This window comes from Pungitius pungitius, chromosome 7, assembly GCF_949316345.1.
Source record: "Pungitius pungitius chromosome 7, fPunPun2.1, whole genome shotgun sequence".
In the NCBI taxonomy this organism is placed as follows: Eukaryota; Metazoa; Chordata; class Actinopteri; order Perciformes; family Gasterosteidae; genus Pungitius; species Pungitius pungitius.
The window spans coordinates 11,578,210-11,593,513 of record NC_084906.1 but is presented as its reverse complement, the minus strand read 5'-3'; the positions used below and the strand labels follow the sequence as shown (position 1 = coordinate 11,593,513).

Below are 15,304 nucleotides of genomic sequence, written 5' to 3'. Positions count from 1 at the left end.
CAAAAGGATGCACACGAATGACAAAGGACGCCACATTCTGCCTCCTTTACAAGTCCCAACACATTTCGGTAACCAAGCTGCTGCCGAAGCATAGAGGTCTCATTTTAGCTCCTTGTATAACATGAATGAGCCTCACTGGGTCTAGAGATGGCCTCCTTGTCGTTGTGCTTTATTGATTTTGTCTCACACGTGCATCTTTCCTCTGAGAAACAGTTCTTAAGCGCTGCTGTTCACATGCTGCCTCATTGGGAAAACAACACCACAAAAACAAGAGAAGGGACTCCGGATGAGGGGGGTCATGTTGACATCGTCATGGTGAAGCAGATAGAATCGAGGATGAGGGATGAAGTCACAAAACGATTTGGAGATCCATTTTTTTTACAAAAATCTCAAAGGTTAAAAAGTTTGATACCAACTTACAATTTATTCTGAGACAAGTAAAACCGTTACGAAAACATTTGATCAAATAATATTTATTTTCAAAAAATAAAATTACATTAATTACATTTTGTAATGTTAATATGAACAGTATTTTGACATTTTAACTTTGTCCAGAACAACTGTATTAGTATCCGTAAATCGGAAACTACGTAACATATGGCAGACACCTTGATGGCTTCTTCGAAAGTGATTCAACTCTTAAAAAAAAAACAACAACGTTTTTTGTATTAACAAAAAGAATTCACAAATCTATTCACGATCAGCCATCCATTTCCTGTCTTCCAAGTTTAAACTCTTTGGAAAGTAGTACAATTAATAATATCAAACTAATAAACAGAACTTAAAATACAACACAACTTATCTAGAATAGATTAAAACACAATCTTTTACAAAAATGCCTTCATCACTTTTTACAAGTCAGTAAATAACTCAAGTGCTCACTGACTAGATTATTTCAAAACGTAATCCCAATATTGTGTGAGTGGTTGTGTTCATCTTTTGAACGAGTGCTCCTTCCTTCGTGGTTTGATGAGGTGATGACGCTCTGGTTGGATGTCAATGGTCTGACTTACCTGGCACCGAACAGAGGAAACCGGATGCCAGACTTTTGCAGGCAGAAAGGAGGAAATGACACACCTGGACAACAGAATAAAAACACAAAATGAATACCACTAAACTATTAGTAACAAAGTTGTATAAAGTACATATACAGTACGAACAAATCATTTAATGTTTCAAAAGTGAACTCTAAATACTGAATCAGCGCTGTTACTGAACACATGAAGAAAGCTTGAAGAAATGGAGCTCCTCATGGGTGAAAGAGCAGTCGTGTCTTTTCTTATGCAATGTATTTGTTAAGCGTGCAGACACACAGAATCACGAGCACTTTAAATAAAATGAAACGGAATATGGCAGCTCTGCTGTGATTCACTTAGAATGATATTGAAAGACGCGAAAGCCTCAGACGCAATAATAATCTGATTAAAGATTAAAAAGGTGGAGGCTGAGCGACTACAAGTCAGTGCTGCGAGGAGTTCACAGGACCGACTGAAGACTCAAACGGGGATGACGCACACTATTTTGGTACAAATGACTCCATGCAACCTAAACTAAAACTATGTAATTAATGAAGTGTTTGGAACAAGCCGAGTCTTTAGTGATTCCCACAACACAGAACCGTCACCGTTAATATATAAAAAATGTACACACACACACTTGTGTCTAGCTTCTGTTTCTATCTGCATTTGTGCGGCTTTGTGATTGGTAGAGCTACAGTGCAGAAAAGCGATTTGTAGATAAATCTGGCTTGACACACTTTGTTTTGCTTTTTTCACTAACACTGTGCAAACAGAGGCATGGTGAAGCTGCAGTGTATCAATATCAGGACAAATGCAATGCAATGAAAGCAGCTTGTTGGGTCAAATAGCTCTGGTAACAGGTCTAATTGAATCAGTGTCAGGTTCTCTGTGCAGCTACATCCACCACAGCAGCAGGATTGAAATTGATACGTCCTCTAGAACCGTGGACGCAGTCTAATTTCATAGAAGGGTTTTTCTCTCTCGCTTTCATACTGTGTACATGTGCAGGTTAATGAAGGTCATTCTTTTAATACAATAAAAAATGTGTGAGTGCAATTGAGAAGATGACCTGTGTGTGTACATTAGCCTTTTGTTACACAATGTTAACTTTCTAAAAGTATGAGGAAACGTTAACTAGTCTTCGAAATGATTAAAACTAGTAAGAATATAATATGTATGTTTGTTACAATGTAATGCAGCTTCAGAACTTCTTTCTCTGATCTAGGACCACTCTGCTGGCTAGAACACTGACACGAGATGTAATGGGGGACAAGAAGTGGTGAGTCTTTGTATATAATGAATAATAAAAACAGTTATTAAAATAACTAATTTACATCGGAAAATGTTTGAACCAAATTCGCATCAGGCTTAAATGCGACCTTCATAACACACCCTTCAGCTGCCTGTATTCTTTGGGTCATGTGGGCACTTAAGTGCATAATTGTACTGAAACAGTAAAGATGTACCGTTAGTGTAGTCATCGACTCGGCTCAGGTCAGGGGTGTGGAGGCACAGGTTCCTCAGAATCTGAATTGGCCTGACGATCGAGGGGGCAGCGACTGTGTGCTGCTCCTCTTTTGGTGTTGGAGAGCAGGAGCTGGGAGTGACGCTGGCTGCAATTTGTGGAGGAGTGTCGCTCAGTGTCTGAGAAGAGAGGGAAGTTCCTTCATTCCTTATTTTAGTTTAAAAACAACAACAAAATCCTAGTATTTTACGTCTGTAAATGTAATCATTGTGTGTCTTCTCACTTTAAGATCAGCTTTACAATGAGCTGGTCTCATCTGGATCAAATCTGGGGGGGCGAGATGGCTTGAAGGGTTGGTTGGAGGCGATTTGTTGGTTAAGGTCCAATCAATTTCGCTGCAGCTGAAGGTTTGATCATTTTGCAGAGCGCCGAAGGGGTTGGCGTTCACACCCTGATCAACACACAGCAATAAACAATCCTTCTGTATAGTTTGTTCAAAATACAGGTTTTTGTTTTGTTAAACAATTATTTGTATCCACATACAAACAAACTATTCATCTTCATCCAATGTATTCTTTGTTGACTTAAAGTGATCGGAGTGGAAAAGCCGTGTGAACCAGCAACTCAAAATACAATAACTTAAGTTGCATCTCAGAGGTAAGGTAAACATTAAAAAGTCAAGAAACACAATCAATGCACGAAGATGGTAAAGCGTCAAAGCAAAACTGAAGGCATCAGAGTTTTGCAAAGACATGGAATGAAGGCAGTGTTGCTGTGGACGTGGTCAGTAGAAGATGATCGTACCTGGAGATGGAGGGCGACCTCGTTGTCCTCAATAAACTCCAGGTCGGGCAGCTCTTCGTCCTCAACCTGTCACATCAAGAAAGTTCCTGCTGCCCATTGATTCACTAATATACACTATATGATGCATGATGCATTTTTCTCAGTAAATATATTTCCAAATACTTATTTCACCCGCTGTAAGTAATCGTTCGTTGCTGTAGATTTGGGAAATGTCAACTAAAACATTGTGCCAACAACTGCAAGGTTTATGGAAATGGCTGCAATATTGGTTCCAAACAAAATTGGATTGGAAAAGAATGGAAAGGAATAGTGTTAAAGACCACAAGAAGCATAGGCCGACTGTTCGGGTAAACCTTCCCATAGCAAGCAAGCATAATTCTAAAAAGGGTGTGAGTCTTGTTGGAACCCCCCCTCGTAACCAAGGCAGGATTCTGTTGACTCGTTCAGCTTGTTTCCTTAATCCTTTCTTTGTTCTCTCACAATTCATCAGTCTAGATGAATAATTGAATTAATGTGGAAATAAAAAATAAAAAAAAACATTCAGAAGAACTGGTGTATTGTTGTCATTGACAAGAACACTGTAAAATATCCTTTCCTATATGTTCAGTTTACAACAATCCATTCATTACAGCAAAGGGACACAATTTTGTAATCCAATATCCAACAGCCCGCCGATTGGCTGCCATCTTATTTATTGGCCCACAAGAAGCGGTGACCTTCTCGATAGCAGGACTATACATTAAAGAGGCATTCAGCAATAGGATATGTGTGTGTGTGTGTGTGTGTGTGTGTGTGTGTGTGTGTGTGTGTGTGTGTGTGTGTGTGTGTGTGTGTGTGTGTGTGTGTGTGTATGTGTTTGATGAAAGCATGTGGTGCAGCAGTGTGCCTCCGGGACTGACAGTATGGCTGGTAGGATAAGAGCTATGGATAGCAGAGAATAAAAGCTTTACAGCAACATTAAAAGATCGGGTTTCAAAAAAAGGAAGTGGGGGGGGGGGGGTGGAGAGAAGCGACAGAAAGTGCACTCCTAGATAAGAAACAATGAGACATGAAGCTGCAAATCCACTGCAAATAATCCAAGTTACCCAGTAAACTATTGTGTAGTTTGGCTGTTCTGCAACCTCTTGGATCTTACATACAACAGCAAAAGCTAGATGTGTGTGTGTGTGTGTGTGTGTGTGTGTGTGCATGTTGTTTTACCTGTTTTGTCGGGACATAAGTTGATAAAGCTTACATTTTCTTTTGAAAGATCCCATTTCATAAATAATTACGTTTAATGATGAACTCTTAGTTTACGGTTAGGTAAATCTTATGCTTAGGCCAGTTATGGTGTGTGTGTGTGTGTGTGTGTGCATACCTTCAGCGAAGAGGATAAGGAGCGTTGAAGCATTTTTGCTGGCTTTGGTGAAAAAGGGATCAGTTCTATTTCAGGCAGGACAACCATCCCCTTCCCCAGGTAGAGACTCACTGGGCTGACAAGGGCACACCGCTTGAGAAAAAAAAGAAATGAAAAAAGCACACAATATTAATATTATCAGGTACTCCTTTTCAATTGCTTGGCAACACAAATTGCTAATCAGCCAATAAAATGGCCACAACTCGATAGATTTGGGCACGTAGACTTTGCTGATCCACTTGGATTCTCCATCACAAACATCACTGAGGTGTACAGAGAATGGTACAACAAAGAAAATATCCAGTGAGCGGCAGTTGGTGGACAAAAATGCCTTGTTTATGTGAGAGGTCAGAGGAGAATGGGCAGACTGGTTTGAGATGATCGAAAGGCAGAGGTGGAAAGTTTTACAATTACATTTACTTGCGTTACTGTAATTGAGTAGTTTTTTGTGTACTTCTACTTTTTAAAGTATTTTTTTTATCTGTAATTTTACTTTTTACTATTATTTTACTATTTTTTGTTTGAAGTATTGTACTTCGCTACATTTTAAATCATATCCATTACTGAGTAAAAAAAAAATGCAAAGAAGAAAAAAATGCAAAGGAAAAAAAAAATCGTGCCCAGGAAACTATTGTCAGTGCAGTGATTGAGTGATGACCGGGAGAACAAACGCGTTAAACAAGAATGATGGAGACGGACAAAACCGATGCAAACCCAGCTGAAATCGAATGAAAATACGAAGCGTAGCCGTTAAACCGGAAGTATGTAGATTTTCACAGTAAGAATCGACGCAACCGTCTGTAATGACAGCGGTTACCAGGGTAACAAGAGGAGAAAAGTTCATTAACGGATATAAATAAATAATCCTGGTCCGACAGGATGTGTTAGCAGCAGTAGTTGACTACACTCGCTGCTCTTGGCGCTGATATTTATTGTCCACGTGTTGTTGCTTCAGTGAGCAGAGCAGAGACAGTTTAAGGAGATCGCAGAGTAAACAGTCCGCCACTGGAGTGCATACGTCCCGACGTCAGCGAACCGTCGGTCGGACCGCCAGCGCCACCCCCCGTCAGCGATGCCACCCCCCAGTCAGCCGTTCGCGCCGATTGTCAGTGGCCTGCGTTCGGTCGAAGTCGGCAGTATCTGGCCCGAACCTGAAATGAGTTTGACCTGCTTTACTAAATCCACAGTTCATGCCATATTTAGTGGTTGTAGTAATGTTTTATTGGATGATCTGCACTAAAATCATCTATCTTTTTTATTTTTATTTTATTATTTTTGCTATTACACTTTAATTTGTAAAGGTCTTCCTTCAATTAAAAACAACTAGATTGAGATTTATTTTCCCTTGTTTTCCTTTTTTTAACCACACCAGAATCCCACCCAGCTATTAAAAAAGTAACTTTTACTCTGAGTACTCTGAGCATTTTTTATGAGCTACTTTACTTTTACTAGTACATTTTTAGACTGGTAACCTTACTTCTACTTAAGTAAAAGTACTGTTACTTAAGTAAAATTTTACCGGAATACAACATTTTGTTACTCTTTCCACCTCTGCAGAAAGGCAACAGTAACTAAAATAACTCGTTACAACCAGGGAAGGCAGAATAGCATCTCAGAACGCACAACACGTGGAACCTTGAAGAAGATGAGCTACAGCAGCAGAAGACCACACCTGCTGCCACTCGCTGTCAGCTAAGAAAGGTTGAAGCTTGGTTAGGAGTTGTCCTCACAACTCACTAAGCTGCAGCAACAGTATTATTGCCATCCATTATTACCAGGTTCATATTGAATACACAGATTGAGTATGGTGGAAGACGTCTGTGTGCACGGCTTACCGCTGCACTGGCCGCGGGGCTGCAGGCTGCCCCGTGGCCCTGGCTCAGCAGGACAGCGTGGATGTAGAGGTCCTGATCAGTATGTGTGTCACACAGGTACAGCTGGAGCACCTCTCCGGTGTAACGATCCAAAGCACCGACCAGGGTGCGATCGGAGCACAGCTTCTGGAACGAGGCCCCGGCCTCAGCAGTCCAGCTGCCCTGCAACAAGAAAAAACACTCACTGTATAAAATAATTGCACACTAATTATACAATATGGCAGGCATTGTTTTGTGCTTGTATTTCTTTCTTAGAGCATTTCCCCCCCTCCAGCCTCCCAAACAGAAAAACTGCCCTGTCCATAGTAAAAATGCAGGATGGATGCCAGATCCAGACACTGTGATACAAGATGATGCTGCAGGCATATTTGCAAGAGCGCTCTTATTTGTAACTGAGCTTATTATTAAATATGCTACCAGACTTACGGTGCTGGGTTTGATTCCAGCGAGTGATGACGGAACAGCCTGAGCCGGAAGAACTGCATAACAGGACCTGAGGACACAGAGCAAGGCACATAGACATATTAGCCGTGTAGCCGGAGTGGTACAGGTTGGACTGTTGAGGAGCCTAAATGTTTAGATGTCCCTACTTGAGGAACATGAGGATGGCGGTCTGTACAACCATCATGTCCCCAAAGTCGACATAGTACACCTGGACCTCAGTGGGGCTGATGATCTGATGGATCACCACCCGGTAGAACCACATTCCTTTGGGGGACACACAGCAGACTTGACCTGCACGCACAAATGGCCGAAGGAGGCGGTAACGCTTCGACACCTCAGGACATGTGTAGCATTGTCTACAGTCGAAGAGAGAAAAAGCACACAGGATATTATTGTCCAGATAGAAGCATCAGGGAGTTTGAAATGTAAACCAGTTATGGTAAGCGGTGCTTATACTTTGTGATGTTTACAGTGCAGTTTTTTTCATTTAAACATTTTAACATTATCAGCTTCAACTGTGGTCATTGTTTGGTTCAGAAAATTGTCTTGAGTTTTTAAAAAAAGGGATACGATGAGTCTCTTATAGGGTTGGGTACCAAAAACCGGTACTATACGACCAGTGCCTGAAACAATTTAGATACCGTATTTCGCGACTATAAGGCGCACTTAAAATCCTTTTTTTTCTAAAAAAACGACGCGTGCGCCTTGTAATCCGGAGCGCCATATATATGGATCAATTGGTTGATCCATACTGGTTAACGAGGATCCATTGGAGGGAACGTCTGGTGCCAGCAGCCGCGGTAATTCCAGCTCCAACAGCGTATTGTAACGGACTGTGTTTTCATGTTCTGGAGCGGCGTTGCACTTTACAGAGTTTTGGGATGTTCAGTGAAGGGCGCACAATGTTACGTCACTCATCTTAGTGCCACCTATGGGGACGCGGGAATTGTTGTTGTTTTGGAGAGCGATGGTGTGTTTTTGTTCGGCGTAGGCTACGGCCGACAGTAGCCTGTTTCTCGACAATAAAACCAGAAGATAAGCACATTGTCCAGAGATTCATTAGCGAGAGTCGCTACAGTATATTAAAGCTCGTAGTTGGATGTCGGGATTGCGCTGACGGTCCGTGAGGCGCCACTGTCTGTTCCAGCGCTGCCTCTCGGTGCAAGATGCACGAAAGCATTTGCCAAGAATGTTTTCATTAATCAAGAACGAAAGTTGGAGGTTCAGAGATATTGTTAATATCCACATTAACGTTTGAACAACGTTACCATGGGAGTGAAGAGTTTTCAGAACGCTTAATAACGTTTGATTTAGCACAGTCCGATCTAGTGGATGCATAACGCAGCCCCAGTCAAACGTTTTACTGCAGTATCTTCTATGCGCCTTAAAATCCGGCTCTGTATATGAAAATAGTTCTAAAAATCGGCGATTCATTTACGGTGCGCCTTATAATTCAGTGCGCCGTATAGTCGCGAAAATACGGTACTTAATTTACACAACTCTGATGACTCCTTCGTAAACAGTTCATATATTGTTCAAATTGAAAAAAAATACTTGCCAATAGAAAACATCTTGTGCTTTTTGTATTGGTTCAAACCCTGTTTTAGCACTGGTGTTGGAAAAAACAATACTCATCACCACTTTAAGGCATTAAGAAAGAGCATTTGGACCCCACGAAGGGAATCCCCAACTAGGCTGTGCAGCACTCTTCATTTCCGGGTCAAACCCCTCCCAATAACAGGGTCATTGATTAGGTATTTTACTCAGCTTATTTTTCTTTGTTTTTTAAAATAGTGCCATGCCTCAAGGGAACTAAATATGGGGGTGCTGCATTGCAACATTTCAAACAATATGTATTGCTCTTAAAAAAAACTGGTAATGGTAAATGACTATCTTGATTTATGTTATGATGAACCCCACCAAGGAAATACAGATATTTCAGGAGCCCATCAGCTAGATCACAGGTAGTCGCTGCGCACAGCACAAGAAACGCTTGGGAAATGTGTCAAGAGGGACGAGCATGCAATTGAAAGAGAATCTGTCCATTTTTCAATATTTTTCAGAAAAGAAATAAGTAAAACGAATGTGTTAAGCTGCCGCTAGCACGTCCACCACCTCATCTCAATCATCATGTCCTCCATTGCGCGGGCCTCCTCACTCTCGCTGAAGCGAATGTAGAAAAGTCCCGGCGACTCAACCCGTTCCACCAGGACTTCTACCAGCTCTCGAGCACTGTGGCGTGTTGGCGGTTTGAGATGCTGACTCTGCACGGCGTCCAGGGGCACTCCAGAGCTGCAATGCACCTGAATGTCGGGGTACATCTGAGGCATCTGCAGGAGGTCAGTATTATTCTACAGCACAGGTAACAGCTTTCAGAGTTGTCTAATCGTAATTTATAGACATAATCAACATTTACCACACTGGAAATGGGAGACGGACACATTCCCGTTGAAATGCTGTGGAGGCTCACGACTTGTAGTGGTATCACATCGTGTGACGCTCAGATCACTTGATAGAATTTTTATGAGCATAGTTATGTAAAACAACAAAACAAATAAGTAGCCGAACCATTTCATAGGTCTTGAAATTGTTACTCGTCTCCAGCTCCTCATCGTCAGCTGTGATACTATCACGGTCTTCTTCCAGTTTGCCTTCCCAAGGAGACTCGCCCGAGTCCATACTGCTCATGAATGGCAGCTTTGGACGGCCATCAACACACTCCGTTCCCTCAGAGTCTATAAATCAGAGAAAAATACATTTCCAGTTGAAAGTTGCTCCGTCACACGATATCCCAAACACTCACATGTATTACAACAAGCCATTGATTAGATCAGAAACGTTATGACAGAAAAAAATGATGTCCTTGTTAAACACTGGTAGCCTCTGTAGGTGAGATCTTCATTTACTACAATATAACATTAACCTTTTAACATTAACATTTTTAAGTCAGCTTTATTTCAATGCCTAATGAAGTAGTCCGTGCAAATTTGGCAGCTGGTTTCTGAAACACATACACACCTGATTGTTTACCACCACAGTCCCGTATGTCGGTGACTATCCAGTGTTGCCCAATTTTACTGTCTACAGGTTTCAGGTGGAAGGTGTTACTCATGGCACCAACCAGTTCAGTGACACTGACGAAGCCGCTTTGTTGCAGTGGGAGTTCCTCACCAAAAACCCTCTGAGGAGCAAAACCAATCTTTCATTATCATCTGAACTAAAGTTTAGTTTGGTCCATTCCTGATCACTATTAGTCAAAGCACTTTGAAGGGCAAAAAGGAGTTGCAACGGCATTGCTATCTTTTTTATTTTTTACCTTGTACTCTGCAGGCAGATCGTGCACCGACAATCCACCACTGCTCTGACCTACAACCTGCAAAGTCATGAGCATATGAATTATTGTTTATTGATTGTTACTATGGTCCTGCTAACATTTGCTTCGCAAAGCATATTAGAAGTGTGTGATCAGTAGTGACCTGGAGACACATTCTTAGAATACGCAGTAACTCTGACCTCTCGCAGCTTGTCCTTCAGCTCCGGACTGATGGTGCCAGCGACTCCATTCTCCACGATTTTCTGGCAAAGCTCCTCCTGCAGCTGACATAGAAAGATTAAAGATAATGCACTCATATCAGTGTTTCCAACTTTTTTTATTCAAGCCATTTCAGGGGGGCGCCCCCTTGTTATAATGCTAGGGAAAATACTGCATATATTTTATCCAGAAAAACTGGTTGTGTGGAATCTATTTTTTCCCCTATTCAAATTATGAATCTTAGAATTAAGATGCAGCTATTTCGTCTTCTTACCTCAAGGACACGTCTCTGAAAGCTCTTATCGTCTTGACAGTGCTCTGTTTTTTCTTCCTGCTTCTTCTCAACTATCTGTGGCTTGTAATCAATTGACCCTTTGTGCACAGGACCAAAGGGAGTCTCAGGGGCCGGCTGGTTCAGAGGACTTTGCTTCACTGGGACTTTGGTTGGAGTAAACCACAAAATTGATTTTAAACTTACAATGGGTGCTAAAGATAACATCAACACTACAGAACATGAAATCACCCCGCTTAAGGCTCTTTAGTGTATTAGTTTAGTAATTCTTTTTGTAATCTATATTAACAAACCTACATTTTAGGGCAGATAGCTAATGTCAACATAGACCATGTCTTAATGCATTCAAAATACACTAGTATGGATTATTTAGGGATAGCCTCTAGCAAGAAGTTTAAAATGTGTAAATGAATCACCTGGTTCTGTTGGTGTCTGAGTCCTGGCTTCTGGTACTTTGGGGGCTAAATTGGGACGTCTAGGCCATTGTGACTTCATGGGTAAAGTCCTTGTGTAGCCGGACGGTTGGAGCGCGACGTGTTCCTTCAAGCTCAGAACTGATCCCAGCCTGTCCTGCTGAATAAGGACTAGGTCCGCCACTGCCTCCAGCATCTCCACAATGGAGTAGAAGCCATAGTTGTGGACACGCAGCGGCTGGCCGAAGCAACGCAGGAAACAGGCCTCCAGGCTAGACAACCTCAGCGGACCCTGGGAGAGCGGCCGCATCGTTTCAAGAAACAGAAATGATTGCTTTGAAAAAACAGGGAAAACCACTCCTGATTTAGTGGTATGTTTTTGCATAGCTAAACTGCAAAAGTCCTACCTGGGAGAGCAGTATGCGGAGCTGTGTCCTGAGCTGGGCAGGCACAGACGGAGGAGCACGACCTCTCCTGGGGAGGACCATAGCCGCGGGCCGCTGACAGTAGCGGGGCGAGAAGGAAATGACACTTCGTCCTGTGGTTTTCTTGGGCCTGCGCTGTTTAGCTACTAGCGCTTCAATGATTCGGGTGGATTCGTCACCGACAGCTGTGATTGTAAAAAGATGACTCCATGAAGCATAAAAACTTGTTCAGATGTGTGAGATGACTCGCATGCCTTAAACTCTGTTTTTTTTCCCTCTTCAATGCTGAATTGACAGTGTTCAAATATATTATACTCCATTGAAAAATTATGTTACCGGTTAAAAACGTGCTGCCATCTACCCTGAAGTTAACAGACACCACGTCAGGGATCTCCTTCACCATTTCCATGACGTGTCTGAAGCCCAGAAGTTTCAGGGGCATTGGATGACCCAACATGGCGATGTAGTCCCGCCTGAGCTGATCGGCATCTAAGCCCATCTTTGATGAAATGAGCAAAGAACGGACATCCTTCTTCAGCTTCGCCAAAACCTCCTCCTGGTTCATCTTGCCGGTTGACATCTGAGGAAGGCAGAAAATATGACAGATGAAACAAAACATGACATCACCGCACAACCTGAACCCAAGCAGGTTGTTGGACCAAAAGAGAAACGCACATTCCTCAAAGCTGGAATGAAGTTTACAAATGCTGGAGTAGGATCGCTTTGATGGAGTTTATGTTGGATTACTAAATGATATGGTCAAAATTCATAACAGAAAAATAAATATGTTAAGGAAAGTTTGTAATGAATGTCATGGCATTGATTGAACCAAATTTGGCCATCTTTAACCCAGCGAGCAGTAGACGTGATTCAACGTGGAAATCTGGTTGAAATGAGGTCTGAATATCAAAGACCTAATGTCAACAGCTTTTCAACTGGCTAAAATGTGGTTAAATCAATGTGCCAAAAAACACCCATTTGTTGATAATGTGTTCTGTTGTGACGTAAGGTTAAAAGAGTGATGATATAATCATTAGCATTTTCATATTAATTGAACTGGTCAGCGAAATATGGTCTATGCAAATAAGTGATTTAACATATTTAATATTTAATTTAAAAAGTCATAAATGTGGAACAATGTGTGCTGTTAACAAGATGCTTTAAGCACATGATAATGGAGGCAGTTTGAAACATTACTTTTAAAAACGAGTCTGCTTACATCTGCGTGCGCAAGTTCTAACACGCTCAAAGAGCTTTGACCGGATGCAACACGAGACGAAGAGTTTCTAAAAACCACAGCAACACAAACAAGCTGACCAAACATGAGGGCCAAAACATTGAGTCACTCTATGCTAAAAGCAAAAACTTAAGAATGACACTGTAATTCACAGAGCTGTACATGTTATTCCTTGTTATAATAAGTTACAGATTGATGGTTGTTATGTAATAAGTAATCATTTACTTTTTCTAGTATGTGAGAATTATCTTCATTATTACTTGCATAAGTCTTTAAGACTTCAGAATGGAGGGAGCATAAAGCCAAAATCAATACTGTAGCAACTTTGAACACAATTGATGATGGACCAGAAGGATCTTTTGCAAATGAGGGTTCTGAGACACCTGCTGCTAGCATTGTTAATCATCATAACTATTACTGTCATCATAAACCAACATTACCAACTTTGCTTCTTTTCCAAAATCTTTGTTGTTTTCCATCCACAAAGGTTTCTGTGGATGGAGGTTATATTTGATGGTGCTTGTGCCTGTAGTGGTCCTGACTTACACCTGGCCATAATTTGGGTCATATAAATTGAATGTATGGTACATCATTAAGTCATTCTGTACACCCCATTTTGGGGAGAGTTGTTCTTGTGCTGATGTGAGGGTTTCAGGTCAGAAGATGTTGAACGTTTACAGGCTATAAAGATCTGAAGCTGATTTGTGATTTGGGGATATACAAAATGAAATGATTTAAATTGGTTGAAATCTGGCATATGGCATATCTGCACTCTGACGTCACCACACACAACTGCAGAAGAATCTTCACGCGATCAAATTGGGCTACAAGCACAAAAAACAACCACAGAAAAGTAAACTAATTTCTCCATGTTCTTGCAGTTTTAAGTCCATATTTTCGCTCAAATATATTTTATTTAAAACACTTTTAGACGAGTTTTCTACATGATTTTCAATATTGGTCATAAAGGACGTCGTTTCTTTGTAAACCTTAACAATAATTATATAAGTTGACAAAGTAGAGGATGAAAAATGTCGTTGAAATCACAAGGATATGTGGTCTAAACATAGACGTCTTTTCGTCTTCAAATACGATAAAACGTTTCATTTTGAACCCATTTTGAAGCTTTTCAACGGTGGCCATTGACGTCTATGAAACATTTTAAAATGTTCGCTGGAAAAGGTTACCGGAGTAGCAGCTTGCTAACGTTACTTGTTATATTACAGACAGAATACGCCTTGTTAGGGTAATATTAACTCACAGACATCTTGACTATACGGCACAAAACCTAGCTAACGTCAAACTCACTGTTAAAATAGCGTTAGCTGCAGGCAAGTTATATCGAGAAAGTATTCTGAATTTTACAAATGTAAAATTATGTACGCCTTTACATATGGATATCAACCAGAAACAAGCACGTCTCATCCTGAATTTACCTGAAATATTGAGTCCACCTTACCCCAAATCCTCAATGCGTGTGAGGCCCATTCGATAAGTGGACCTCTCGCTCCACGTGTCGCTGACTGACCGCCACACACGTTTGTGTTGTGTAGCAACGACTATAGCAAACGTGGGCGTTATATGAAAAGATGTTAAAAATTAGCGTTCAATTTATGAAGATAAAACGCTGTTACTGCTTGGGGTAAATTAAAACTGGTTGTCATGCACACTCTTGAAGTCACGTTGCCGTGGCAAGATACTGCGCGCGCACAGATCGTCTATTTCAGAAGCGATGATGACTGACATGAGTTTAAAAAAATCCGCAGAACGCGTCTACGGAGACTTATTTTCCAATCACTGGTAAAAACTATGTATTGGAGCTAGATGATACGGCTGTGAATGTAATTTTCAGCATCGACATACAGGCTTTACAAAACATTTAAAAAACCTGTTGAAGCTGCTTGAAACAACAGTGCCTCCTGCTGTTTGGAAAAAATAGTGAAGAAGCTTACAGCACCCTGGCCTCTCAAGAGGTATCTGATACAGGTGCTGAACAATATTCTAATATTATTATAATGTTATTGATATTGGTAAAATCAGAATCTGCAAAGTACATTTTAGTCACAATACAAATCGGAAATGTAGTGGAGTAAAAAGTACAACATTCCCCTCTGAAATTTACAGTATAACATATAGGATAAAAACATAATAGTAATAATAAGAAGAAGAAGCCATTTATTGCCACGTATGCAGTGGAGTGCATTACATAACAGTCTTCATTCATTTAACTGCACTTTAATAAGTCCTTTGTCCCTAAGTGCATAAACATGTTGTTTAGGGTGAAGGTTCTTGTTGTTGATATTGTGGCTTAATGCCACACCAACCGGAACCCGCATGATTCCTTATAATTCCACATACATGGTCTATTCTGCTTTTGTTTGATGTGTTTTTTCTTGTTTGCTT

General features: G+C 41.1%; 1 protein-coding gene across 3 annotated transcripts; it reads right to left on the bottom strand.

Annotated features, from left to right (window-relative positions):
- Window positions 1-242: 242 nt before the first annotated feature.
- tdrd5 (tudor domain containing 5) lies at window positions 243-14,745 on the bottom strand. 3 transcript variants are annotated; one of them, XM_037470765.2, is made up of 18 exons: window positions 14,338-14,745; window positions 12,001-12,244; window positions 11,647-11,849; window positions 11,243-11,531; window positions 10,809-10,972; window positions 10,516-10,599; window positions 10,319-10,375; window positions 10,021-10,183; window positions 9,571-9,737; window positions 9,118-9,305; window positions 7,149-7,358; window positions 6,985-7,051; window positions 6,520-6,720; window positions 4,646-4,777; window positions 3,289-3,354; window positions 2,768-2,935; window positions 2,486-2,663; window positions 243-1,077 (listed from the first exon to the last, which is right to left on the bottom strand). In XM_037470765.2, the coding sequence occupies exons 2-18, from the start codon at window positions 12,242-12,244 to the stop codon at window positions 1,010-1,012; spliced, it is 2,649 nt and encodes an 882-aa protein (XP_037326662.2). In that variant the 5' UTR covers window positions 14,338-14,745; the 3' UTR covers window positions 243-1,009. The 3 variants fall into 3 exon arrangements, with proteins under 3 accessions (XP_037326662.2, XP_037326660.2, XP_037326659.2); XM_037470763.2 differs by having other exon boundaries at window positions 9,118-9,332; window positions 14,361-14,745; XM_037470762.2 differs by having other exon boundaries at window positions 9,118-9,332; window positions 14,338-14,744.
- Between the last annotated feature and the right edge of the window lie 559 nt (window positions 14,746-15,304).